At 36.6% G+C, this 26399-nt stretch overlaps 1 protein-coding gene across 4 annotated transcripts in view; it reads right to left on the bottom strand.

Annotated features, from left to right (window-relative positions):
- The window catches only part of LOC144960521 (guanine nucleotide-binding protein G(q) subunit alpha), an 84411-nt gene that overhangs the window by 11844 nt on the left and 46168 nt on the right, over nt 1–26399 (bottom strand). For 2 of the 4 annotated variants that reach the window (XM_078893707.1, XM_078893708.1), the window contains exons 4-7: nt 9121–9305; nt 5897–6051; nt 2395–2523; nt 138–267 (exon numbers count right to left, since the gene is read on the bottom strand). In XM_078893707.1, the coding sequence (XP_078749833.1) occupies nt 138–267; nt 2395–2523; nt 5897–6051; nt 9121–9305 (599 nt within the window). Of the gene's footprint in view, nt 1–137; nt 268–2394; nt 2524–5896; nt 6052–9120; nt 9306–14626; nt 15530–26399 lie in introns of those variants that run through there. The other 2 variants (XM_078893705.1, XM_078893706.1) reach the window with 2 other exon arrangements.

The raw sequence follows: 26399 nt of genomic DNA, 5'->3' as shown, positions 1-26399 counted from the left end.
AAAATGTTCACCTTCCGACTGATTATGTCATGCATGCACTGACACATATTATAAGCAAACCCCCCCCCCCCCCCCCCCCAAGAAAACAACACATTTTTATGTTTAATAATTGTGCAATTCTCTCCCCCTCTACATACCTCATTATCAGACTCAACTAAGACCTGGTCGTATTCACTTAAGGCGACTAAAAACATGATGGAGGTGACATTTTCAAAACAATGGATCCACTTCCGTCTTTCTGACCTCTGACCTCCTACATCCACCATTCTGAGGAAGAGAAAAAAAAAAGAAAATAAATCTTTTCTACTTTTTTTTAAAAATCCAACAACCAAGTCCACATTTCCTTTTGGATGAATAAAGTACATTATTATTATTATTATTATTATTATAGCTCCTGATAACAAGAGTCTAAGGACATCAGGAAAATGGTTGCTAGGACATCACCCGAAGGTGACTGTACTTTCCTTGGGTTGCTAGGTATTTTGAATCCCATCTTTAGCCATCAGGGGTCGAGCATGGTGCTATATTAAACGTAGCGAGGGAAATCAGAAGGAGTTCTTGTGGGTTTTATCCAGCTGAACAGAACACCACCTTTCCAGCGGTCCCTTTACAAATGTTCTTTAAGTGGTGTTTCTTATTTGTGGATGTCAGGAGGGAGACAGGACAGGATGAATGGATAACTAGAGTTGTATCGTTCTTGTTTATGTTATACATATAAATTAGTTTCTGTAATTAATGTGTCATGTTTGTAAATCTTGATTTCCTTCATTTTATCGTTACCATTGTCGGGAAACAGACTTACTCATTCTTTCTCTTCCCTCTGGTCAGGCTAGGCCCAGTGCAGTGGCCTGATCTTTCCTCTCCGAGGGAACATCAACGAGTTCCATCTTTCTATCCTCTTAGTCTTTTCCTTTTCTTTTGTTGACGTTTCGGGGCCATCTGGCCCTACCAACTCTCCAGGAGTGGCCCGAATCGTCAAAAATGAAAGGGAAAATAAAAGCCTAAAGAGGACAAATATTTTTAAAAGTAAATGCGCATAATTTGACTAGCTCCCTCTCTCAACGACGGGTTCCAGCAAAGATAGACAGTAAAGAAAATCATCCTTTAGATAACAGATTTTTCATTTCCTGCGTTGTGTTTTTTAAAAACTGATTGTAGATAAAAGGAAATCATAATGGAACACAATGAGATTACTAAATCAGCTACAGAGTTAATAAAAGGTCCTAGAATTACAATTAAAGCACCCAAGAAAAGGTAAGACAAAGGGGAATTGGTTCAAATAAGAAATAGATGTAGATTCCAAGAGCACATCGTTAAAGTACTTATCCAGACACAAGCACAGGTCCTAAGAGGGATACACTCAAATGTTTACAAATCATATGTAATATGTAAACAATATGTAAACAAAACAATACAGTGCATAACAAAGAAATGATTTACAAGACAAAAAATATCATCTCCCAAAACTCTTACTATACATTTGACTGTTTCCCTCCCAGCTAGGGTATCCAGCCAGGGCCTGGACAAAACCCAGTCCTCTCATTCCAAGACAAAGACAGAAAGCATGTAGGTAGACCTGTAAATGAGCTCTATAAAAATTGACTGAAACTGAAACTCTTCTTCATAATTCGTCATAGCGGTAAAATCAAAGAATAAAAATGAAAGGTAAACAGCAAGCTCACTTGAGCAAAGCAATGGCTGAAAACTAATTTGCGCGGGAATTAATTAGGCTACTTACCACTGTTCCTTATAATTAGGTACCCAATCAGTGAAGAAACTTAGAAACGGTCAACCAGTTTGTTTACAACATGAGGCAATCGAGATGTGCTTGTAGCAATCATTTAACTTTCGATTTGAATGTGTCTACATAACGAACTTCCGGTGTTCGAATTTTTTTTTTTCATACTTTTCCTGTCCTTCAAGTAAATGTGGTCAATTTTGGCTTAGACGAAACAGTGAAATTTGTCGCTCGGCTGCTCAGTTAAAATTGGCTACGACAGGTTTGGAAAGTGGAAAAATAATTTAACGAAGGCTGTGTGAAAATACACTGGGGTTTGTTCAGATACGGCAATTCTAAAAAGCGTCACTTAGCCTTGGCAATATATCCATCGTTAATATAAACGGCCCATGAGCTATGCGTGGCGCTGTGGAACATTCCTAATTAACTACGATTCATGAATTCTTTCTTCCCTTTTTAAAAATATTTGAATTTGACGAATTGACTGATTTCAGTTAATTGACTGAGAATTGACAGGTCTAGAAAACATATAGGGGGATAGAAGACACTAAGTAAGGGCCTCCCTACCCACTACGGGAGGTCCGGAACACCACCCAGAAATAAAAAATGAATGAGCCAAAAACCAAACATATGTGATAAAATGCTATTATTCCTACCTAAATATAATACTATCCAAATCAAAGGGGTACTCGATGATGCCAGTGGTGGGGACACGAACACGGAGGATATCTTGTAGAGTCGGCAAGTAGTCTGGCTGGGAAATTCTCTCAACACTGTCTAAGTAACTGTGGGAAAGAGAAACAAATGAAAAAGACGTTTAGACAATGATCTCTCAACACTGTCTAAGTAACTGTGGGAAAGAGAAACAAATGAAAAACACGTTTAGACAATGTCAACTGCTCCATGCAACCAAAAGATCTATCTTTTTTTTTCTTTTTAAAGAAAAAAAAAAAAAGAATTTGATGGGAAAATCTGCATATATAAACTAAACGGACATGATTTTCAACCTTATATGAATAAATTGACGCTTTAAAATACATAAGAATTGGTGTTGCATAATTCATTTGAATGCAATGGAACCAAACATAAATTGCCATTCCTAGACAATAATGATCAGATTATCATTATCATCACTATTATTATTATTATTATTATCATTATTATTATTATCATTATTATTATTATCATTATCATTATTATTATTATTATTATTATTATTATTATTATTATTATCATTATTATATTCATTCCCTAAGTTTCAAAAATATACATATAATACTAATCTAATTTTGATAAATTAAACTTTTGAAATCCGAATCAGGAGCAAACAATGTGAATTTGGGCCCAAACTATCTGTATATATAATATAATATCTAACCAAATCGATTGGCCCAATTTGGCCCCAAACTATCTGTATATATAATATCTAATTGAATCGATTGGCCCAATTTGGCCCCAAACTATCTGTATATATAATATAATATCTAATCAAATCGATTGGCCCAATTTGGCCCCAAACTATCTGTATATATAATATAATATCTAATCAAATCGATTGGCCCAATTTGGCCCCAAACTATCTGTATATATAATATAATATCTAATCAAATCGATTGGCCCAATTTGGCCCCAAACTATCTGTATATATAATATAATATCTAATCAAATCGATTGGCCCAATTTGGCCCCAAACTATCTGTATATATAATATAATATCTAACCAAATCGATTGGCCCAATTTGGCCCCAAACTATCTGTATATATAATATCTAATTGAATCGATTGGCCCAATTTGGCCCCAAACTATCTGTATATATAATATAATATCTAATTAAATCGATGACAGATCTGCAATGGTGATTACAACAACTAAATATTGTTCCACATTCTCTCAATCAACTTGGAATTTCGTCAGAATGAACTTATTTATAGATTGGTACATGGTCTGGATAGGATAGACTTTTCTGATTTTTTTTCACATTCTAATATTACTTTTACTAGAGGGGACAAGTTTAAGATTTTTGTCTCTAGATGCAAAACAAACATAAGACAAAACTGGTTCGGTATTCGTATTGTTCAGAAATGGAACAGTTTGAAATTTGAAACAAAGAATGCAAAATCTATGGATTATTTCAAGGTGTTAGTAGACAGGGAATTATATGATGGGAGATTTATATATGACGAATAATACTTGTTTGCTCTGCTGTTGACATGGCTTTCAATCTTGTATGTATATATTATGCATTATTATATTATTATGGTTATCTTCTATACGCGTGTGTATGTGTGTGTGTGTGTGTGTGTGTTTGTGTGTGGTTGTGTGTGCGCTTTGCATGTCACGGTTAAAGATATGTTTGTACACCACATGAGTACATTTAAGTTGAAATACTATCTTTACCACGTGTATCGTTATTGTAATATTTAATCAATAGATTTATGGCATTACTAATTAATATTAAGGGCATTCAAAGGATCTTATCCTATTTTGCCCTATACCACATGTTATGTTATGTTATTGCAGAAATGCCAAATTGAAAACTTCAAATTTAGTCATTTTTAGTAATTTGACAAGGAAATGAGTAATTTCTGAAATCGTGTAAGAACAACCACAATTTGACAATGATGATCACTTAAACATAACATCGCCATGTTTATGCACTGTATAAATGATTTATTATTATTATTACTATCAACATCATCATCATTATTATTATTATTATTATTATTATTATTATTATTATTATTATTATTATTATTATTATTATTATTATTATTATTATTATTATTATTATTATTATTATTATTATTATCATCATTATTATTTAAGTATTACTGAGAATTAAAAAGTCATAATCTTCCATACAATTTCGTATTTTCATAATTGGCCATGAAATTTTGTCTAAAATTATGAAAAATTCGTAAGATTCTGCAGTTGTATGTTAATGTTCAGAATTGAATCTCAAACATGAGTACAAAATTCAACTGAAGTAAACCAGTGCTGATGGTGACATAAAGTTGTTTTTTTTTAAAAGGAGGAAAATGTTGACCGATTGCCTTTAACACTCTCCTCACCATTTTCTGTTTTTTTTTAAAACCCAAAATGACAGGTTTACCCAGCAGAAAAATTGATTTTTTAAAACTCAAACAAGCTCTCTACAAAACAACTTTATGTTCTTATTAATCAAACAAAGATCCTTGTGATGTGCAAAATAAATCTGAATCAGGAAAAATGTACATCATGTCGTAACAAATGTGACGATTTTGCTGTAGGTGGTAAGGAGAGGGTTAAACCCCATTTTTACTCCACTAACCTCCACTTTTGGAACAATTGATACGATAAACTATCACATTGATACTCTAGATAATTTGTGGAGAGTGGGGAAACTCCATTAATTTGTTCCACCACACATCAAGTCTCTCACTGCCCATACTATTTGGCCCCAAACTATCTGTATATATAATATAATATCTAATCAAATCGATGACAGATCTGCAATGTGAATTTGGCCTCAATTTGGCCCCAAACTATCTATATATATATATAATATAATCTCTAATCAAATCGATGACAGATCTGCAATGTGAATTTGGTCTCAATTTGGCCCCAAACTATCTGTATATATAATATAATATCTAATCAAATCGATGACAGATCTGCAATGTGAATTTGGCCTCAATTTGGCCCCAAAACTATCTGTATATATAATATAATATCTAATCAAATCGATGACAGATCTGCAATGTGAATTTGGCCTCAATTTGGCCCCAAACTATCTATATATATATATAATATAATCTCTAATCAAATCGATGACAGATCTGCAATGTGAATTTGGTCTCAATTTGGCCCCAAACTATCTGTAATATAATATAATATCTAATCAAATCGATGACAGATCTGCAATGTGAATTTGGCCTCAATTTGGCCCCAAACTATCTATATATATATATAATATAATCTCTAATCAAATCGATGACAGATCTGCAATGTGAATTTGGCCTCAATTGATTGGTGGAAAAGTAATTTTTTTAAAGGAGGGGGATATTCTCCCTCTGACTCACGGATTTCCGCAGGTCCGTTTGTTTTTGTTTTTTTAATCAAACCCATCAGCACTGATATAAAAGAAAATATAAGAAAAGAAAAAAAGACTCCAGTACTATTTTGCTGAATCTGTGAGCTGGTACTCTCTCCTGCGGTCGTAACATTCCTGTATACCCTCGTCTGCCCACAAAGACATGATGGCCTCCACACATGCCTTGTCAAACGTCGTCACTGTCTCATAGTCTATCTGGCGAATCAACAGACCCTTTTCCTGTTGGAGACATGAATGGAAAGAGTGAAAAAAAATTAACAAATGACTTGATAGAACTTAAACAAAAAATCTAAAACAAAAACTTACAATTAATACTAGCTGATAAAAAAAAGTGAAATACAAAAAAACAAAAAACAAATGGATGTATAGATCTTAAATCCAAAACAAAAGCTTCCGATTACCCAAGCAGAAATAAACGAATCTAATACAAAAAAAAATGACATAAAACCCAAATTAAAAAAAACATAATAAAAATAAGATCTATATTTTTAAAAATAAGAACAATGATGATTTAAAAAATAAAAAAAAAAGTTTTAAATAAAAAATTACTCTACCCTACATATAATCAAAGCGTTACTACAAGGGTCACTTAGAAACCCGTCACACATTGCAGCCATTCTTAATAGTAATAGCGAGAATCAGATCATCAAAATAGATTTGTTTTCTTTAAATCAAAATCCTGGTCATGAAATTCAATTTTAAAAATAAGGCTAAAAATCCACCTTTTAAAAAAAATTAAATAAATAAAAACTCCCTTTATTCATCCCATAACGTAAATTTGTCTTAAGGATCTTTTCCAAGAGAAGATTGAAATAACTCGGGCGTCAGCCGCAATGCAGTGCCGCAAATTGAGCTAGGGCGAGGAGGTGACTTGCTCAAGGCCACACAGCGCAGTGGTGGGTGATCGAACTCGGTACCTTTCAGTCAGGTATGAGGCAAAAACTGTACCGCTGAGCCACGCTGCCCCTTAACAAACAATGAGAGCAATTAAAACGATACTTCAGGTCAAATCCTAACCATCTGTTATAATTATAACCGTTTTTGTAGCAATTAAAACGATACTTCAGGTCAAATCCTAACCACGTTATAATTATAACCGTTTTTGTAGCAATTAAAACGATGATACTTCAGGTAAAATCCTAACCATCTGTTATAATTATAACCGTTTTTGAAGCAATTAAAACGAGGATACTTCAGGTAAAATCCTAACCATGTTATAATTATAACCATTTTTGCAGCAATTAAAACGATGATACTTCAGGTAAAATCCTAACCATCTGTTATAATTATAACCGTTTTTGTAGCAATTAAAACGAGGATACTTCAGGTAAAATCCTAACCACGTTATAATTATAACCGTTTTTGTAGCAATTAAAACGATACTTCAGGTCAAATCCTAACCATCTGTTATAATTATAACCGTTTTTGTAGCAATTAAAACGATACTTCAGGTCAAATCCTAACCATCTGTTATAATTATAACCGTTTTTGAAGCAATTAAAACGATACTTCAGGTCAAATCCTAACCATCTGTTATAATTATAACCGTTTTTGTAGCAATTAAAACGATGATACTTCAGGTAAAATCCTAACCATCTGTTATAATTATAACCGTTTTTGAAGCAATTAAAACGAGGATACTTCAGGTAAAATCCTAACCATGTTATAATTATAACCGTTTTTGAAGCAATTAAAACGATGATACTTCAGGTAAAATCCTAACCATCTGTTATAATTATAACCGTTTTTGTAGCAATTAAAACGAGGATACTTCAGGTAAAATCCTAACCATCTGTTATAATTATAACCGTTTTTGTAGCAATTAAAACGAGGATACTTCAGGTAAAATCCTAACCATCTGTTATAATTATAACCGTTTTTGTAGCCCAGCTTCTGGCAGCTTGGTACTTTTTTTTAAAACTCGGAAGCTTTTATATAGATAGTATGCATTTGGCTAATAAGCTCACAACATTGCCATCCGGAAGGAGAACGGACCAACACACAAAACTGTGTAACCATGAGCGTTTATAGTCTTGGTAATACAGTTTAGTGAGCATTACACATAAACGCGGATGGCAAAAAAACAATAACAAAGACCCGACTGACGTCATCTTCGTTCAATCTATAGCGCAAAATCCACTAAAAGTGCACAAAGCGCTTTACAAGGAGTCCCTGACCAACAGCAACACTTAACTTGTAAGATGAGACTTAACTTTAGCTAGACAATTTTTTTTACAACAGAGACAACGCTGTACCCATTTTACACCTGAATGCACCTGAGAATGGTGAGAGAATATGAGTAAAGAGCCTTTTCCAAGGACTCAACTATGCACTGCTCAGAGCGGGACTTAAACCAAGGACCTTTGGACCCGAGGGGGCCCCAATAGCTCAGTTGGTAGAGCACTCACTTCACACGCAAAGGGACCAAGATCAATCCCGGGTGCGGTCGAGATTTGTTCTGAGCCCCCTGTCCACCCAGCAGTGAATGGGTAGCTGAGTCTGTTAGATTTGGCATAAAGTACTTTGCAATAGACCAGTATGCTATCCAAAGGATATCAAGCAATTTGCTATTGTCCGTTTCATGCTATAGAAACTGGGATAAACTCTTGACTTCATGAACCCAACACTTCTGAAGAACTATGTTTTTAAATGTTTTTAAGGGTTTTACGGCGCTTGCAACACATTTAGGTCATATCAGCGCCAGTAAAAAGGAAGAAAATGGGATAGTAAAAAGTTCTAGAATTACAATTAAAGCACAAAAGAAAAGGCGAGACAAAGGAGAATTGGTTCAAATAGGGAACAGATGTAGATTCCAAGAGCACACCGTCAAAGTACTTAGTTTGAGATCACTAAAAGTCTCATCCAGACACAAGCACAGGTCTCCACTAAGAGGAATACACTCGAGGCAGCGAATATGTAGATAGCAATGATTACTGTCTATAGCCCCCTATCTTAGAGTGTACAGGGTTATTAAGTCATATAAAATCAAGTCATTTTCTGTTTCATTTTAAAACATATGTTTATTTATTTATTTATCTATTTATTTACTGATTTATTTATATATAATTCTTATTCTTTTTGACTTTTTAATTTATGGGGTTTTTTTTTTTAAAGGTCAATATACCTATACCTGTTTATTGTCGTATTTAAAAGACGGGGATAATTCTAAATTGGCAAAGCAACGACAAACATTGGGTGTCTCCCATTCCTGAGGTTTAAAAAAAACGAAAAAAAAAAGAAGAAAAAAAAAAAAAAAAGGATGCCCCAGTGGACAACACATTGACTCACCCTATTGTTTGGATCCGTGTACTGTATGTTGAGAGTATCCATGGCTCGTATCATAGAGTGCATGGCCATGAAGATATTCTGATAAACAATTTTGATGTGGCTGCGTTTGTCTTCATCCGAGTATCCAGCTCCGTGGATGATTCTCATCTGTTTGATGAAGGTACTCTTGCCGGACTCTCCAGTCCCTGAGGGAGGGAAATTCAAAGACAATATATCTCAATGATTTTGTATCACAATTGTGTTTTTTAAGGGTTTTAATGAATGAGAATCCACAACACAGACAAAATAGCTGTGCCATTTCTTTTAAAAATCAGACCCAAAAAAAAAAGAAGAATAAATAAAAAAAAATATATTTTTATTCAAAAGTATACAATAGTTGGGGAAGTTGGTGGAGGAGGGGGATGAGTTCAGAGATAGCAAAGAATTGCCACCAAAATGGATATTCAATGGTTTACGTGTATAGACCTTCCAATAATGAGAAGAGTATTCTGTGACGTTGACGAGTATTTTTTTTAGCTAAAAAGTGAATTTGGTTCGATTGCATAACAAAAATGTCTATCACCAAACCCAAAATCAAAATAAATCCTGATCTTCATGATTCAGACACTTATTTTCAGCAATCTATCTCTATAGTAATTAGGCTTATGGAGAATTTATCCTACTGTTTCCCTCTCAGGGAAATTAATCCTACTGTTTCCCTCTCAGAAACAGCAAGGGGGGTGTGGAAAATTTATCCTACTGTTTCCTTCCCAGAAACAGCAAGGGGGGCTCTAAACTATCGGAACAATGGCGGACGCCCGTATGAAATATTTCTCCTGCGAGCATAAAGGGTATCCAGAGGTAAAAAAACCCATAAATTTGATCATGTTTTCACTTTTACACATTCTGATCACAAGGCATATGAAAAGTTCTAGCCAGTGTGAAAAAATATTAAGTAATGATTTTCTTTGTTTAGAACCAAGATGCCCGCCGTTGCCGGGTGGCGTGACATCAGACTATTGAATCGTATTAAAAGCACACGAGAAAAAGTAAGACAACGGGGACTGCTTCAAATAGGAAACGGGTGTGTACTATCACTGCACAGCTGGAGATCACCTTAAAGTCTCATCCATCCAGACAAAAGCAAAGGATTCCACTAAGAGGAACACACTCAAATGTTTATATTTATGTATATTCAAAACAACAAATATAACAGTACATATCAGAGATTATTTACAAGGAAAAAAAAATAAATCTCCCATAATCATCACTGCACATTTGATTGTTTCCCACCGACGTGCACTCATTTGCAGGTCTGACAACCCAATTCCTTTTGAGCTCATATTGTTGTAATGGAAATATCAAAAAATGATGCAAAATATTGTCCATTACAAAAACGTTAAATTTGTCCCATAAGGATGTTTAGATGTCAGACCTGCATATATGCATACATTTCCCACTGAACCAAAGACTCCGACAGGACAAAACCAAGTAATCTCATTCGAAAACAAAGACAGATAGCAAGTTGGAAAACAGATATAGAGGGATAAAAGACTCAAAATGATCTCCCTGCCTACCACTATTTTCCTTTTTAATTAATTAAGCAAAATAGTGAATAAACAGCCAGTTTGTCTACAATGTGAAACAGTTGAAGAGTAACGGGTAAATAACTATCAAATTTTCCATTTACATCTTCCTCTATAATCAAAATGCTTTTCCTGTGGTTTGTGTTTTACTTTTTCATGACTTTTACTGGTTGCCCTATGGAAATGAATGGGTAACAAACAGAGCACAGGCAAAAATTGGGAGAACAGCTGGAAGCATGAAAAAGTGGGGGCTGGCTGAGACTAGTTTGTTGTTTTCATGTGGATGCCCAGAGCAGACGATGGACCACATCCTTAGAGAATGCCAGGATGGGCCCAGCTGCATTGACCAAAGCCTAAGAGTCTGCTCCACAGATGCTGTGGAGTGGTTTTTGTTTTTAAGGATTTTACGGCACTTGCAACACATTAAGGTCATATCAGCGCCAGTAAAGAGGAAGGAAATGGGATAGTAAAATAATACAGTGCATAACAGAGAGATGATTTCCAAGGAAAAAAATATGATCTCCAAAAACTAACTATACATTTGACTGTTTCCCTCTCAGCCATAGCATCCGGCCAGGACCAGGACAAAGCAAAGTAATCTCATTCCAAGACAAAGGCAGAAAGCAAGTTGGAAAACATATATAGGGGGATAGAAGACACAGCAAGTACCTCCCTGCCCACTATTGGAGGTCAGGAACTTTTACTTTTACTTTCCCCGTTACATTGTCGCATTGTCGAGCATACCCTTATTGTTGTAAATCATAACAGTATTTCATCCATCCGACTACGTTTATGCTTCTCTCTCTCTCTCTCTCTTTTTTTTTTTTTATCAATTTGACTAATTGGCTGATTTTGATTTCTGACAATTGACAGAATTTACAGGTCTAAAAATGAATAAAATGGTCATATTTTGTCTACCTCCCTCTAGGCAGTGATTCACGCAGAGCATATCCCATACTCAAAGCCTGAAAGCCCACCCCCCCAAATAGGCCAACACTAGCTCAAAAGGTAAACAGTCAAATATTCACATGGATACAAGCAACTGGACCTCAAAAAGCCTGCAAGTCTACTTATGACCAGACATATAATCTGAAAAAGCCTGCAGGATTCACGGACTTACTAAAAAAATCAATCAAATCCAAATCGCAAAAAGCCGGCGACGTTTTTTTGGGTAATCCAATCAGCCGGCAGGCCAGCTGTAGCCGGCACTCTTGCACCCATGATTATATAGAACAGTTCTAACTAATGGGATCCTTTGTCGGCTACTACTACTACTACAACTACAAATGGCAATTTACTTTTTCACTTTCTTTTGGTCATCGATGTCTTCAATGGTGACGTTATTTTTAGGGAAGTGTCAGGTTAGGGAAAGGCTACGATCGGGGGGGGGGGGGGGGGGGGGGCTACCCACAGGACAAGGACAAAACCAAGTAATCTCATTCCAAGACAAAGACAGAAAGCATATTGGAAAACAGACATAGGGGGAGAGAAGACACAGTATGGACCCCCCTGCCCACTATGGGAGGTCAGGATCCCCACCCAGATGTAGGACAGGACACACCTGTTAGGCGATATTTCATATTTTTCGGACAGAGACAACACTGTCAACAGCCAGGTACTCATTTTACACCTGAATATTGTGAGAGAATGTGAGTAAAAAGCATTTTCTAAGGAATAAACAATACACCAAGCGAGGCTCGAACTCAGGACCTACTGATCCGAAAGCGAGTCTTACCACAAGACCACATAGCCGCATGGTGGACAAGGGGAACAGGAAAAGTCTTACCACAAGACCACATAGCCGCATGGTGGACAAGGGGAACAGGAAAAGTATTCCCACAAGATCACATAGCCGCATGGTGGACAAGGGGAACAGGATCGAAAAATCTCAACTGCATCAGGTTTTGATACCCAACAAATAGAGATTATGAGGAGAGTGCTCTACCACCGAGCTATAGATAGTATGCACTTGGCTAAGAAGCTCATAACATTGCCATCCGGAAGTATAACGGACCAACACACAAAACTGTGTGTATCCATGAACGTTTATAGTCGGGTTAATACAGTTCAGTGAGCATTACTCATAAACGCGGATGGCACAAAACAATAACAAAGACCTGAGTGACGTCATCTTCGAACTATCTTTATCAATCGGGATCCCCTAACCGCATTTGTAAAGGTGATAAGGTTAAGCATCATGACAATCATTGTGAGCAGAAACAAATCTGATGTGGTAGGCTTGAGAACAAGGCTTAATAAAATCACTATTACCCATGGCAAAAGACACAAGATTAAATCATTTAAATTTCCGCCCTTCTACCAAGGCATCAATTCAATAGATACCGTTGCCTAGGCACTCCATGTAGGAATATATATATATATAGATTATCCTGTAGACAAACGCATGATGAAATAAAAGTGAGGGATTAAATTTCTGATATGGGGACGGAAGAGGGGGTGGGGGGATTGGGGTATTGGGACAACCCAAATCCATCAGGGAGGGAGAGGGGGGGGGGGGGGGAGAGAGAGAGAGAGAGAGAGAGAGAGAGAGAGAGAGAGAGAGAGAGAGAGAGAGAGAGAGGAGAGAATATATATATATATATATATATTATATATATATATATAGAGAGAGATAGAGAGAGAGGGGGGGGGGTGGATCAAGAAACAGAAAAGAAAAAAAAAAAAGAGAACAGAGCATGGTTTTGAAAAAGAGAAGGACAAAGGTCATAAACTGTAGTTACAAAGATAGTGGAGAAAGGTGGAGAGAGACAGTCTGGTGAGGACTGGGAAGGAGGATGAGATTAAATTTAATGAGATGAAAGGACAGTGATAAATTAAAATGAGATGGGTTATATTTCCAGTAAAATCTAATAATTTGATATGATATGATACATGATATGATATAAGTCCAGATTTATGTAGGCTTTTACAGCCTTTTATCTGCTCTTGTGCATTCGTGAAAGTATTTAATTCAAGTCTCTCAAAACCGGGCATGCCACATAGTGGGGAAGGAGGAGGTGTCTGAATTTAACTTTACAAACAGTATTTTTATGTTTTCATTCATTTGACTTACAAGCTATGAATGAAATGAGAGAACGAGAGAGAATGGGGATGGGGGTGGGTGGGTAACAATGTATGGGTTAACACCTAAATTTCCAGTAAAATGAAATCATCTCATATTCAGCCTACATCCAACACTAACTCTTCATAGCTATGAAGGAAGGACCATCATTGTTTTTACTTTTACCACTATCCTTAGCCTATCGAAAGAAAATTCAAATAGGATGGGACGGCAATAAAGCAGAAAAAGTCAAGGAGTCTAAAGAGACCTAGCATTAGCATTCATAATCATTCATACACGTCCTACTACTACTGCTACATTTAAATTTAAAGGGAAAAGAAACTTTCCGTCAGCTGACTGAAGTAAAGGTAGAGAGAGCGATGAGAAACAGTAGTAATAATCACCCAACTGGACAGCTACCATGTTTAATAAGGAAAGACGTTCTTTACGACCCACCCAGACCCCTGAAATGAGGATTGTGTAAATTTGACAGACAATAGGATTCCTGGCTTTATAAACAGACAGTTCCTCATTGTCTCTATACAATAGGAGGAGTAAATTACACGGAACCAGCATCCAAAATGGCTGACAAAAGATCAAGATGGCTGCTATTTAGATACATCACAATAATAAAACAAACTTCAGACGAATACAAAGTAAATTCAATCGTGATGTGGGACAAATTTTGATGCTGAACAAAAATATGCAGCGATATTCGGCATAATGGGGGTCGTGGGTTTCCTGGTTTGGCCGAGAACGAGGTCAAATTAGGACAAATGAGGCAGTGTTTTGATTAGCGAGTGATTCTTCGACTGATCGAGGGCTGTTTTATCCGAGTTGTTTAGATAAACTCGCTTGCAAAATTTCTTCCTCGACTCACCTAACAGTAGGAGTTTCAATTCTCTTCTAGCATCGCGTTTATCGCGCTTCAGTTGTCGCTCGATCTCCTGATTTATCCTTTTCTGTTCCTTCAGTTCGTCAGGAATGCAACAAGCAATACAACAGGCCATTGTTTACGATGAGTTGAGATTTGATGCTATCACTAACTCCTCCTCTGAAATAATGCCGACGAGGGCAACACTGCGTTTTCTTGACGTTCCACCAGGGCTTTTTGATAGTTAGGCCAGTTTACAGACGAGTGAAAAAAAATATTTACAACGGCAGTTTCGCCGACAACTGTCTAAAATTTCCTAACCATTCAGCACTACGGAATCGTAATGGAGACACACGAAATCCACTAGGGCGTGGTGCGGCGGGAGTGCTGCCGCTACATGGAACAGCAGACGGTAACGGGGGGAAATCGATCTGTTCACGCAGAGATAAAAGGATGCAGGGCTTAGCGCTCCGCTGTCAAATAATAAACATTCCGTTGTAAAATGGAACAACCACAAACAACACAATTTTCATTTCATATCGGTGAATGAAAGGGCTAGAAGCAGAAATAACGGGGGCATTCGGTGTTGTGAGTTAAGTAGATGTCAAAATTTTGTCCAATCAAAAAGAGCGACCACCATCACTTCCTGTCCAAGAAACTTGTACGAAATTCGTTTTCATGCGTTGAAAAATGTTCTTTAGGAACATTAATCAACATATTTCAGGGGGAAAAAATCGTGTCAACAATCTAAACAACAGAAAACCGGTGTATCCGAGATGAATTCATTGACAGAAGCTCTCATAAGCATAACACAGTCGTTCCGGTTTACATCAGACCACTAACGGCGTGTTTGTTTATTCGACCTTCCCCTTTAACGGTCTTCGTTTACACACTATCAGCTGTCAGCTCGCTCGTCTTCTTGATTCGGTTTCATATAAAATGAAATATTTCTTTTTAATGTTTCAATACGGATTTATTACCAAGCTAAAAGAGCTTACATTATTTCCTCCCCATTTGAGAATAACGAATACAGGAATATACGAAGCGTTTTGTTGTGTGTTGTTGTTATTATTATTATTATTATTATTATTATTATTATTATTATTATTATTATTATTATTATTATGATTATTATTATTATTATTATTATTATTATTATTATTATTAATTATTAATTATCATTACTATTATTATAAACAATAAAAGCTTCCTCACAATTGAGAGCCTTCACCCAGACCATTCAGCATTCTTCCGCCTGGACAAATGGGTAGAATGGGACAAGACAGCAAACGATGCCCTCCAGCCCCCAACAGAAAAGCTCCCAGCAGGCACAGACCTCAAGAGAAAAGACTGGGTGGCGTTGAACAGAGCTAGAGCAAAGGTGGGAAACACCGTCACCAATCTCTTTAAATGGAAAATCTCACCGGGCACTGAATGCCCATGCGGTCACCCCAGACAGACCATGGACCACATCCTGTCCGAATGCTCGCTGGGACCTCACTGCACCAATGCTGACCTGAGGGAATGCAACCAGACTGCCCGGGACTGGCTGACTCACTGGCGCGACAAGATATGATGATTATTATAAACATCATCATTACCATCACTATTAAGAACGGAAGTAAGAAAACTTCTCAAAGCCGTTGAGAGATAAAGGCTTTTCATTCCTTCATTCATCTCGCCATTCATTCTGTTACCCACTAATCATTCATTTATTCATTCTTTCATTCCCGAACTATAATAACGAAACACTCATTGGTTAAACAATGAATTCACCTTAACAACCACCCACCCTGTAATTAACCCAATCGATCATTCCTTCATTCCTTCTTGTGCGGCTATGTGGTCTAGTGGTATGACACTCGCTTTCGGATCGGAAGGTCCTGCGTTCGAGCCACGCTCGGCGCATAGTTGAGTCCTTGGAAAAGACTCTTTACTCACATTCTCTCACCGTACTCAGGTGTAAAATGAGTACCTGGCCGTTAACAGCGTTGTCTTTGTCCGAAAAATTGTAATATCGCCTAACAGGCGTCATGTCTCGTCCTACATGTTAAATGTTGCTGTTGACCGGGGACCCCTTGTAAAGCGCTTTGAGCACGTTAAGTGGATATTGCGCTATATAAAAGCTCAATTTTCTTTTTCTTGTCTTAGTCAACTCATCCATTATCCAATCAACAATTGTCTTGTTTTTGTTTTTGTTTTTAAGGGTTTTACGGCGCTTGCAACACATTAAGGTCATATCAGCGCCAGTAAAAAGGAAGAAAATGGGATAGTAAAAAGTTCTAGAATTACAATTAAAGCACAAAAGAAAAGGTAAGACAAAGGGGAATTGGTTCAAATAGGGAACAGGTGTAGATTCCAAGAGCACACTGTCAAAGTACTTAGTTTGAGATCACCTAAAAGTCTCATCCAGACACAAGCACAGGTCCCAACTAAGAGGAATACATTCAAATGTTTGCCAATCCTATAATATGATACGTAAACTAAACATAATACAATGCATAACAGAGAGATGATTTACAAGGAAAAAAATATCATCTCACAAAACTATAACTATACATTCGACTATATCCCTCCCAGCTAAGGAACTCCGGCAAGGATCAGGACAAAACCAAGTAATCTCATTCCAAGACAATGACAGGAAACAATTGAAAAGCAGGTACAGGGGGATAGAAGACACAGTAAGTACCTCCCTGTCCACTATGGGAGGTCGGAACCCCACCCGGAGCAATTGTCTTATTCGTTTGTTGACTAACCGAGCCAAGCACTAATCAATTGATGAATTTATGCAACATATCAACCACCTGTTCTGACGTGCACTTATTTGCAGGCCTGATAACCCAATTCATTATGGGCTCATTGTTGTAATGAAAATCTCAAAAAACAAAAAATGACGCAAAATATTTTCCATTACTAAATAGGCCCCAGACTTGCGTTCGGGTGTTTTTTACTAACTACCCAACCAATGAATAATCAAGTAATTCTTTCATTCACTCATTCATTAAATATCCCAACCGATAATTCATTTATTCATTAATTAATCAATTCACGCATTCACCCATCGATTTAACTAATCAACTCAACATTCATTCATTCATTCATTCACTCATTCCTTCATTCATTTACTAAGCAATTGGCCATGACAAAAAATAAAAAAATAAAATAAAAATCAATTCATCATCTCTTCATTCAATCCGTCATTCATATATTTACACATTCACTCATTCATTCACTCACTCCCTCATTCATTCATTCCCCAAAACAACCATCGACATTCAATAAACACCATAAACAAAGAATAGTTGGTTTTTGTTTTTAAGGGTTTGACGTCGCTTGCAACAGATTTAGGTTATATCAGCGCCAGTAAAAAGGAAGAAAATGGGATAGTAAAAAGTTCTAGAATTACAATTAAAGCACACTAGAAAAAGTAAGACAAAGGGGAACTGAGAACAAATAGGAATCAGATGAAGATTCCAAGAGCATACCACCAATGTACTTAGTTTGAGATCACCTATAAGACACAAGCACAAAATCCAACAAAGTGGAATACACTCAAATGCTTACATTATAAATTCAAAATAACAAACATAATAATACTAACAGATTTACAATGAAAAAAATATCATCTCCCAAAACAATAACTATGCATTTGACTGTTTCCCTCCCAGCTAGGACTCGGGCCAGGGCAAAACCAAGCAATCTCATTCCAAGACAAAGATAGAAAGCGTGTTGGAAAACATATGTATAAGGGGATAGAAGACACAGTATGTATCCACCTACCCACTGTGGGAGGTCAGCAACCCCACCCAGAAACAAAGAATAGTGTACAAGTCACACATAATTGTCACACATACTCCTCCTCCCTCCTCAATCCTCTTTTTAACTCACTCAATCCTAGAGACTTTTGCTACTTTTCAAAATTGAAAAAAAAAAAAAAAAGAATATTAAAAATGAGCATGTGCATAGATACTTTTATTCAACTATCATAAACATGAAAAGACTAAAAACACAAGCTTCGATACTACGACTATAATTTGTCTCAGAAAAATGTAATAAAGTTGGCATGGGGTAAAAGTAACCCTGGGTAAACTACGGAATAGTCGGTGTTAGGGTTGAGTGAGTTAAAATTATGCATTGTATTTGCCAGTCAGAGAGGTAAGCAGTTAGAAGCAAATTTCGCCCAATAGGTGGTCAAGGCGTGGCCTTCGTAAAGTTATGGCCTGATACTGACCAAAAAATGACGTCAAAATGCCAGTCTTTTTCCACAAAAGAAAACAAATCGTGAGTTGTATTCAATAGTTCAACCAATAAATAACTTGTTTCCATGAGCTCTACTAACGACAACTCACTAGGCGGTGCAAAAACCAAATAATGACGTCAAACTGCCAGTCCTTTTGGATTTCAGTATCAGGGGGGGGGGGGGGGGGGGGGGGGGGGTGGGATAGAGACTTGTTCTCGATCTCTAAATTGATGGTTCCTCTGTGACCTCTTGTTACTTTATTGACACAGATGCCTTTTTAACTAGTATCTTATTATAGTATGAGCCTTCGGTTCTTCAAATCGACTTACAGTGAATATACTGTTGAAAATTGCGTCAGTTGTCGTATATTTTATCTAAACTAGAAAAAAGATTTCAGTTGATTTATTTTTGACTCGAAAAAATTAAAGTATTTTGGTCCTGAAATCTACCGCTGACCGTGAACCGCAGACCCACAGCCACCTTAAGTGCTTGCCTATCACCCGGAGTAAACATCCCATAGATCCTGAGCATCACTCAGAATTTTAACAGATGGATGAAAAAAAAAAGGCATCGTTACGTCAGATTTTGCGATGCAATTCCTTACTCAGCGTGTCAAAATATTGTGAGAAATACTAACTAACTGGGCCTGACCTATTTGTGCGTTTAACATGAATACAAAGGGTATCTCAGGCCTTTTCATTCGGGAAATAATAAATAATCAAAGGGACGAAACGGGGTAAATGGCAGGATACATTCTGATTGGTGAATGCTTAGCAACGGGCGAACCATCAATTGGATTCAGTAGTCTGATGTCTCGCCGCCCGGCAAGGGCGGCCATCTTGGTTCTTAACAAAGAAAATCATTACTTTTTATTCTTCAAGCTGGCTAGAACTTTTCATATGTCTTGTGATCAGAATGTGTTAAAGTCAAAACATGATCAAATTTATGTGTGTTTTTTCCCCTCTGATCTGGATACGCTTTTATGCTCGCCGGAGAAATATTTCATACGGGCGTCCGCCATTGTTCCGATAGTTCAGAGCCAGTGTTACTAAGTTACCATGCGTCATTAGGAAGGAAGTGACGTTACGACTATTGAATCCTATTCAAGGCCCACACCACACAAGTGATCACGCACTTAGACAATCGGGTCATGGTGTCAGGACTTCAAAGGAAAAGCCAAGTGTCCGTTGTGTGCATTTAAGTCAAGGACGAGATTGATAGATAGTGAGTGTATTATACGAAGTTTCAAAGTTTATTCAATCTTAGGCTTTCACCAATAAATCACACAATTTGTTGACAACATACATGAAAGTGGGGGGAAAATGGTAATTGGAACCAAAAAATAAATTGATACCATTAATAACCACAAAAAAAAAACGTCTAAAAGACTTTTAGTCGTATTTTTTTTTTTTTTTTTTTTTTTTTTTGTGGTCATTAACGGTATCAGTTTATTGTTTGGTTCCATTTACCATTTTTTCCCCACTTTTATGTATGTTGTCATCAAATTGTGGGATAAGTGATAGTCTGCCGGCGGGCACAATAATTTTAGTAGCCACCTTGAAAGTTTCTATTTCTAGTCATTTTTTAAAGTCTCAATTGATGCTATGTGCTTAATGAAATTACTCATAACATCCGCCATCCGGGTAAAACATAGCTACACACAAAACGATACGTAGCCTTAAACGCTTACAGACTGATTGATACCATTTAGTGGTGTTTTTTGTTAAGGGTTTTACCGCGCTTGAACACAGTAAGGTCATATTCATATCAGCGTCAGTAAAAGGAAGAAAATGGGAAAAGTTCTAGAATTACAATTAAAGCACCCAAGCAAATGGAAGACAAAGGGGAATCGGTTCAAATAGGAAACACACGTAGATTCCAAAAGTACACTATCAAAGTACTTAGGTTTGATATCACCTAAAAGTATCATCCAGACACAAGCACAGGTCCCCACGAAGAGGACTCTATGGGAGTATTAAAAAAGGGAGATAAACCATCACGACAAACTCGTGAGTGGAGCAGGCACTTATGTTGGTAACAACAAGATATGAAGTGAGTAGAAAAGTGCCAGAAGACAATAGAGAATAAAAATTTTTTTTCGCGGCGGTGGTGGGGTTTGAACCTGCGACCTTATTGGTACGACAACTCCGCCTGGCAGGTGAGAGCGTGGCTCTACCGTGTGAGCTATCCACGAACACAAAAATATTCGTTTCAAACCCAAAGTCATTACTAGATCCCTCTCTCACCCACTTCTTGAGATCGCCGATTCGTTCACCACCATCGCGAAATAATTTTGACCAGCAGTTAAGCTTAATAGCCAATATTCTCATCACAAACATATAACATAGAAACGATTGAGACATGGAGTATGCTCCGGTGTATGGGGTGAATTTTTAATTCAGAAAAGTGAGTGGAGCAGGCACTTATGTTGGTAACAACAAGATATGAAGTGAGTAGAAAAGTGCCAGAAGACAATAGAGAATAAAAATTTTTATTCTCTATTGTCTTCTGGCACTTTTCTACTCACTTCATATCTTGTTGTTACCAACATAAGTGCCTGCTCCACTCACTTTTCTGAATTAAAAATTCACCCATACACCGGAGCATACTCCATGTCTCAATCGTTTCTATGTTATATGTTTGTGATGAGAATATTGGCTATTAAGCTTAACTGCTGGTCAAAATTATTTCGCGATGGTGGTGAACGAATCGGCGATCTCAAGAAGTGGGTGAGAGAGGGATCTAGTAATGACTTTGGGTTTGAAACGAATATTTTTGTGTTCGTGGATAGCTCACACGGTAGAGCCACGCTCTCACCTGCCAGGCGGAGTTGTCGTACCAATAAGGTCGCAGGTTCAAACCCCACCACCGCCGCGAAAAAAAAAAAAAAATTTTTATTCTCTATTGTCTTCTGGCACTTTTCTACTCACTTCATATCTTGTTGCACGACAAACTCGCAAACGTTTACTCTGTTATCCCCCTTGCGTATACGGTACCGGGTCTTTGCTTGGCACGGAGAACAAAAGGCTCGACGTGTAACCAAAGGAAGTAGTTTTCCCCATACGTTGACAAAACAGTTCAGTCTATTTATTCTCCATTCCAGATACAATCTTCTCAGTAGCTACACTTTTAAAAAATAAGACGAATGAGAACAATTGCTTTGGAAACGTTAAAAATTTTATACAAAATTGCTCCTCCTTGTCTATCTGATGTGGTCATTTTGAAAAATAACAGATACAATTTTAGATATTCAAACCTCCTTGATATTCCAAGGGTCAGAACAACGTCTTATGGCAAAAGATCTTTCAGATATTCTGCTGCTGTACTTTGGAATGAACTTCCCGAGCACATCAGGAAAATTTCAAATTTTAATGTTTTCAAAAATCATATCCTCTCATGGAATGGCCAACCATGCAAATGTAATATTTGTAATTAATCTAACCGTATATATATATATATATATATATATATATATATATATATATATATATATATATATATATATATATATATATATATATATATATATATATATATATATTAATATTATGTTACTTTTCTTTGTGTGTCATGATTGGAATCTTGATGAGAGAATGTTTTTAAATGAAAATGTATTACTATGTATTTTTATGCACCATGTGTTAAAACCTATGTCGGCCAAAGGCTTCTATTAGCCTGACTACATTATCTTTGAAATATTTTTTTAAATGCCGACAATAAATAAATATTTGAATTGAATTGAATTGAATAAATAAATAAATAAACAGTTCAATTAATCTATCCCCCTTTCCAGAGACAATACTCTTTATCACCATCATCATTACCTTTCTGGTCATCACCCTGTCACCATCGTAATCTTGAACATACTATCATTATCATCAACTTATGAGAATGTGTGTTTTGTTCTCTTTCATTTATCTTTTCTATTGACAAATCGACAATATAATAATATAACCAATTCAACTGATTCTTGTTTATTATGGGCAATTTGATTATGTCGATTTTGTTAACTGAAAACGCTTCGTTTTGATTTGTTCTCTGTTGGCAAACTGCCTTTAAAAAATTATTGAATCACAATGTATCGATTAACTTGGTAAAAAAGTCTTATAATGTTTTTTTTTTTTTCTTTCTTTTCTTTCTTTTTTTCTGCTTATATCTATTTATTTTGTTTTTGTTTGTTTTTGTCTGTCGGTAAAACAAGACTCAGATTTAATGCTCATCTTAGTCTGTCTATAATGGATGTAAAGTTTGGGTTATTATCTAGCTAGGTGCACATATTTTGCGTTGGTTAGATAGAGGGGGGGGGGAGGGGAGGGGGGGGGGAGAGAGAGAGAGAGAGAGAGAGAGAGAGAGAGAGAGAGAGAGAGAGAGAGAGAGAGAGAGAGAGAGAGAGAGAGAGAGAGAGAGTAGTTCCATTTAACAATAAGAAATCAACAATTTGGGTTATCAGACGTCACGTCACGATTTACAAAGGGGGGGGGGGGGGGAACATCTCCCAAAACGAATACCTACTACTGGTACATTTAACCGGTTTCCCCCAGCTAAGGACTCCACCCAGGACCGGGACAAAATCGAGTAATCTAATTCCAAGACAAATACGGAAATCAACCTGGAGAAGGAAATATGTGACCCTCCGTCTCAAAACTGTATTATGTCGGGATGATTCAGACCCCAAAAAGTGAATTTAGAGATAGAATGATGAAAAATTGGAGCTTAGAAGTTTTGCAATGCAAGAAATAGTCTTTATATTCCAGCATACCGTACAGAAATTAAACCCAAGTTGGATATTTGTGGCTATGAATTCAATTTACCTTACCAAGTGGATCCCGACATAATACCGCTTTGATACGGTGGGTCACATATAGGGGGGGGGGGGGCGGAGAAGGCACAACAACCGTGGCCTCCCTGCCCTCAGTCAAAAGACCCCTCAAAGAAGGACAAGTGGGCTAACCCGACAAGTCAAAAGGTTTTGTCAAAGCTACCTGGCTGTACGCCAATCTTATTTTTCAATATAAAAGGTCTCGATTTAATGGTCATTCATTCATAAAAGAACATTGACACTGTGTGCTGAGAGAAATTTGGCTTGCCTATCTCTTCATGGAAGAGTTTGTTTTATGTTTTTAAGGGTTTTACGGCACTTGCAACACATTTAGGTCATATCAGCGCCAGTAAAAAGGAAGAAAATAAGATAGTAAAAAGTTATAGAAATACAATTAAAGTGGCCAAGAAAAGAGAAGACAAAAGGGGAATTGGTTCAAATAGGAAACAGATGTAGATTCCAAGAGCACACTATCAAAGCACTTAGTTTGAGATTACCTAAAAGTCTCATCCAGACAAAAGCACAGGTCCCCACTAAGAGGAATACACTCAAATGTTTTACAAATCGTATATACTATAAAGAAAACATAATACAATGCATAACAGAGAGATGATTTACAAGGAAAAAAATATCATCTCCCAAAACAATAACTATGCATTTGACTGTTTCCCTCCCAGTCAAGGTATCCGGCCAGGGCCAGGACAAAACCAAGTAATCTCATTCCAAGACAAAGACAGAAAGCATATTGGAAAACAGATATAGGGGGATAAAAGACACAGTATGTACCTCCCTGCCCACTATGGGAGGCAGGAACCCCACCCAGTCATGGAAGAGAGAGAGAGAGAGAGAGAGAGAGAGAGAGAGAGAGAGAGAGAGAGAGAGAGAGAGAGAGAGAGAGAGGGAGAGAGTAGTAGTAGTAGTAGTAGTAGTAGTAGTAGTAGTAGTAGTAGTAGTAGTAGTAGTAGTAGTAGTAGTAGTAGTAGTAGTAGTAGTAGTAGTAGTAGTAAATAGTATACCTACCTAAAGGTAAATAGTAAAATTCTAATTTTTTTTTTTTAATCTGAAATACAGTCGGTAGGATCTGTATCAACCAAACATGCTTGCTTTGTGCATATATACAACACAGGGTGTCCCAAAAAAAAATGTATACACATGAAAATAGTTGTAAATATGGGATTCAATAAAATGCAATTATTATTTTAAAATGAAGTTAAAAATAATGCGGTGAAAAACAATAAAATTAAATTGATACTTGCATATATTTTTAACTCACTCAATCCTAGAGATTTTTGCTACTTTTCAAAATTGGAAAAAAATGTATTCAAAATGATCATGTGCATAGATAGTTTTATTCAACTATCATTAACATGTAAAAACTAAAAACACTTGCTTTGATACTACGCCTATGATTTGTCTCAGATGTAATAAATAGGCACAGCGTAAAAGTAACCCGGGTAAACTACGGATATAGTCGGTGTTCGGGTTGAGTGAGTTAATCAAAAAATATTTAAACTTTATCAAATTCTACGGTTACAATTATTCTTCATGTGTAGACATTTGCTTTTTTTGGAACATCCTGCATATTATTAGCAAATAAATATACATCTCGCCCTCAATGTCTTAAAGAAGAGTCACTGTGATATCTTATATCAGTCAATAAAAGAAAATTTGGCTTCTTTAATTTGTCACCCATCATTTTCTATGCCTGTACAGTTACGTGATCTAGTGGTATGGCACTCACTTTCAGATTGGAAGGTTCTAGGTTCGAGCCTCACTTGGCACATAGTTGAGTCCTTGGAAAAGGCTCACATACTATCACAGTACTCAGGTATAAAATGAGTACTTGGCCGTTAACAGTGTTGTCTTTGTCGGGGAAAAAATTGAAATATCGCCTAACAGACGTCATGTCTCGTCCTACATGTTAATGTTAAGTGTTGCTGTTGGCTGGCGACCCTTTGAGCTTTGAGCACGTTTAGTAGATAATGTGCTATATAAAAGTTCAAGTTTTATTTTGGTTTTTTTTGGGGGTTTCTTTTAAAGTATTACTAAGAATTAAAAATTCATAATTTTCCATGAAATTTCGTATTTGGCCATGAAATTTGTCTAAAAATAGTAAAATTACGAAAAATTCATAAGATTCGACAGGTATGAAAATATGAGAAATCATACTGGTTGGCAAGCCTGCGGTGGGTCACACATTAGCAGGTCTGATAGCTGTTTTTAAAAAAATATATATACGCTTGATTCCACATTGTTGTGTATAGATAGTGTGCGCTTGGCTAAGAAACTAATAACATTGCCATCCAGAAGTATAACGAACCAACACACAAAACTAAGAAACTCATAACATTGCCATCCAGAAGTATAACGAACCAACACAAAAAACTAAGTAACTCATAACATTGCCATCCAGAAGTATAACGAACCAACACACAAAACTAAGAAACTAATACCATTGCCATCCAGAAGTATAACGAACCAACACACAAAACTAAGAAACTAATACCATTGCCATCCAGAAGTATAACGAACCAACACACAAAACTAAGAAACTCATAACATTGCCATCCAGAAGTATAACGAACCAACACACAAAACTATGTGTAATCTTAAACATTTATAGTCTTTTTAATACAGTTTAGTGAGAATCACTCACAAACGCGGATGGCAAAAGACAATAACAAAGGCTTGAGTGACGTCAGCTTCGATCTATCTATTGG

The sequence above is a fragment of the Berghia stephanieae genome, chromosome 15 (assembly GCF_034508935.2).
Source record: "Berghia stephanieae isolate SIO BIC M18660-M18661 chromosome 15, UCSD_Bste_1.3, whole genome shotgun sequence".
NCBI classification, from domain to species: Eukaryota; Metazoa; Mollusca; class Gastropoda; order Nudibranchia; family Aeolidiidae; genus Berghia; species Berghia stephanieae.
This window is presented reverse-complemented; position numbering and strand designations above follow the sequence as displayed.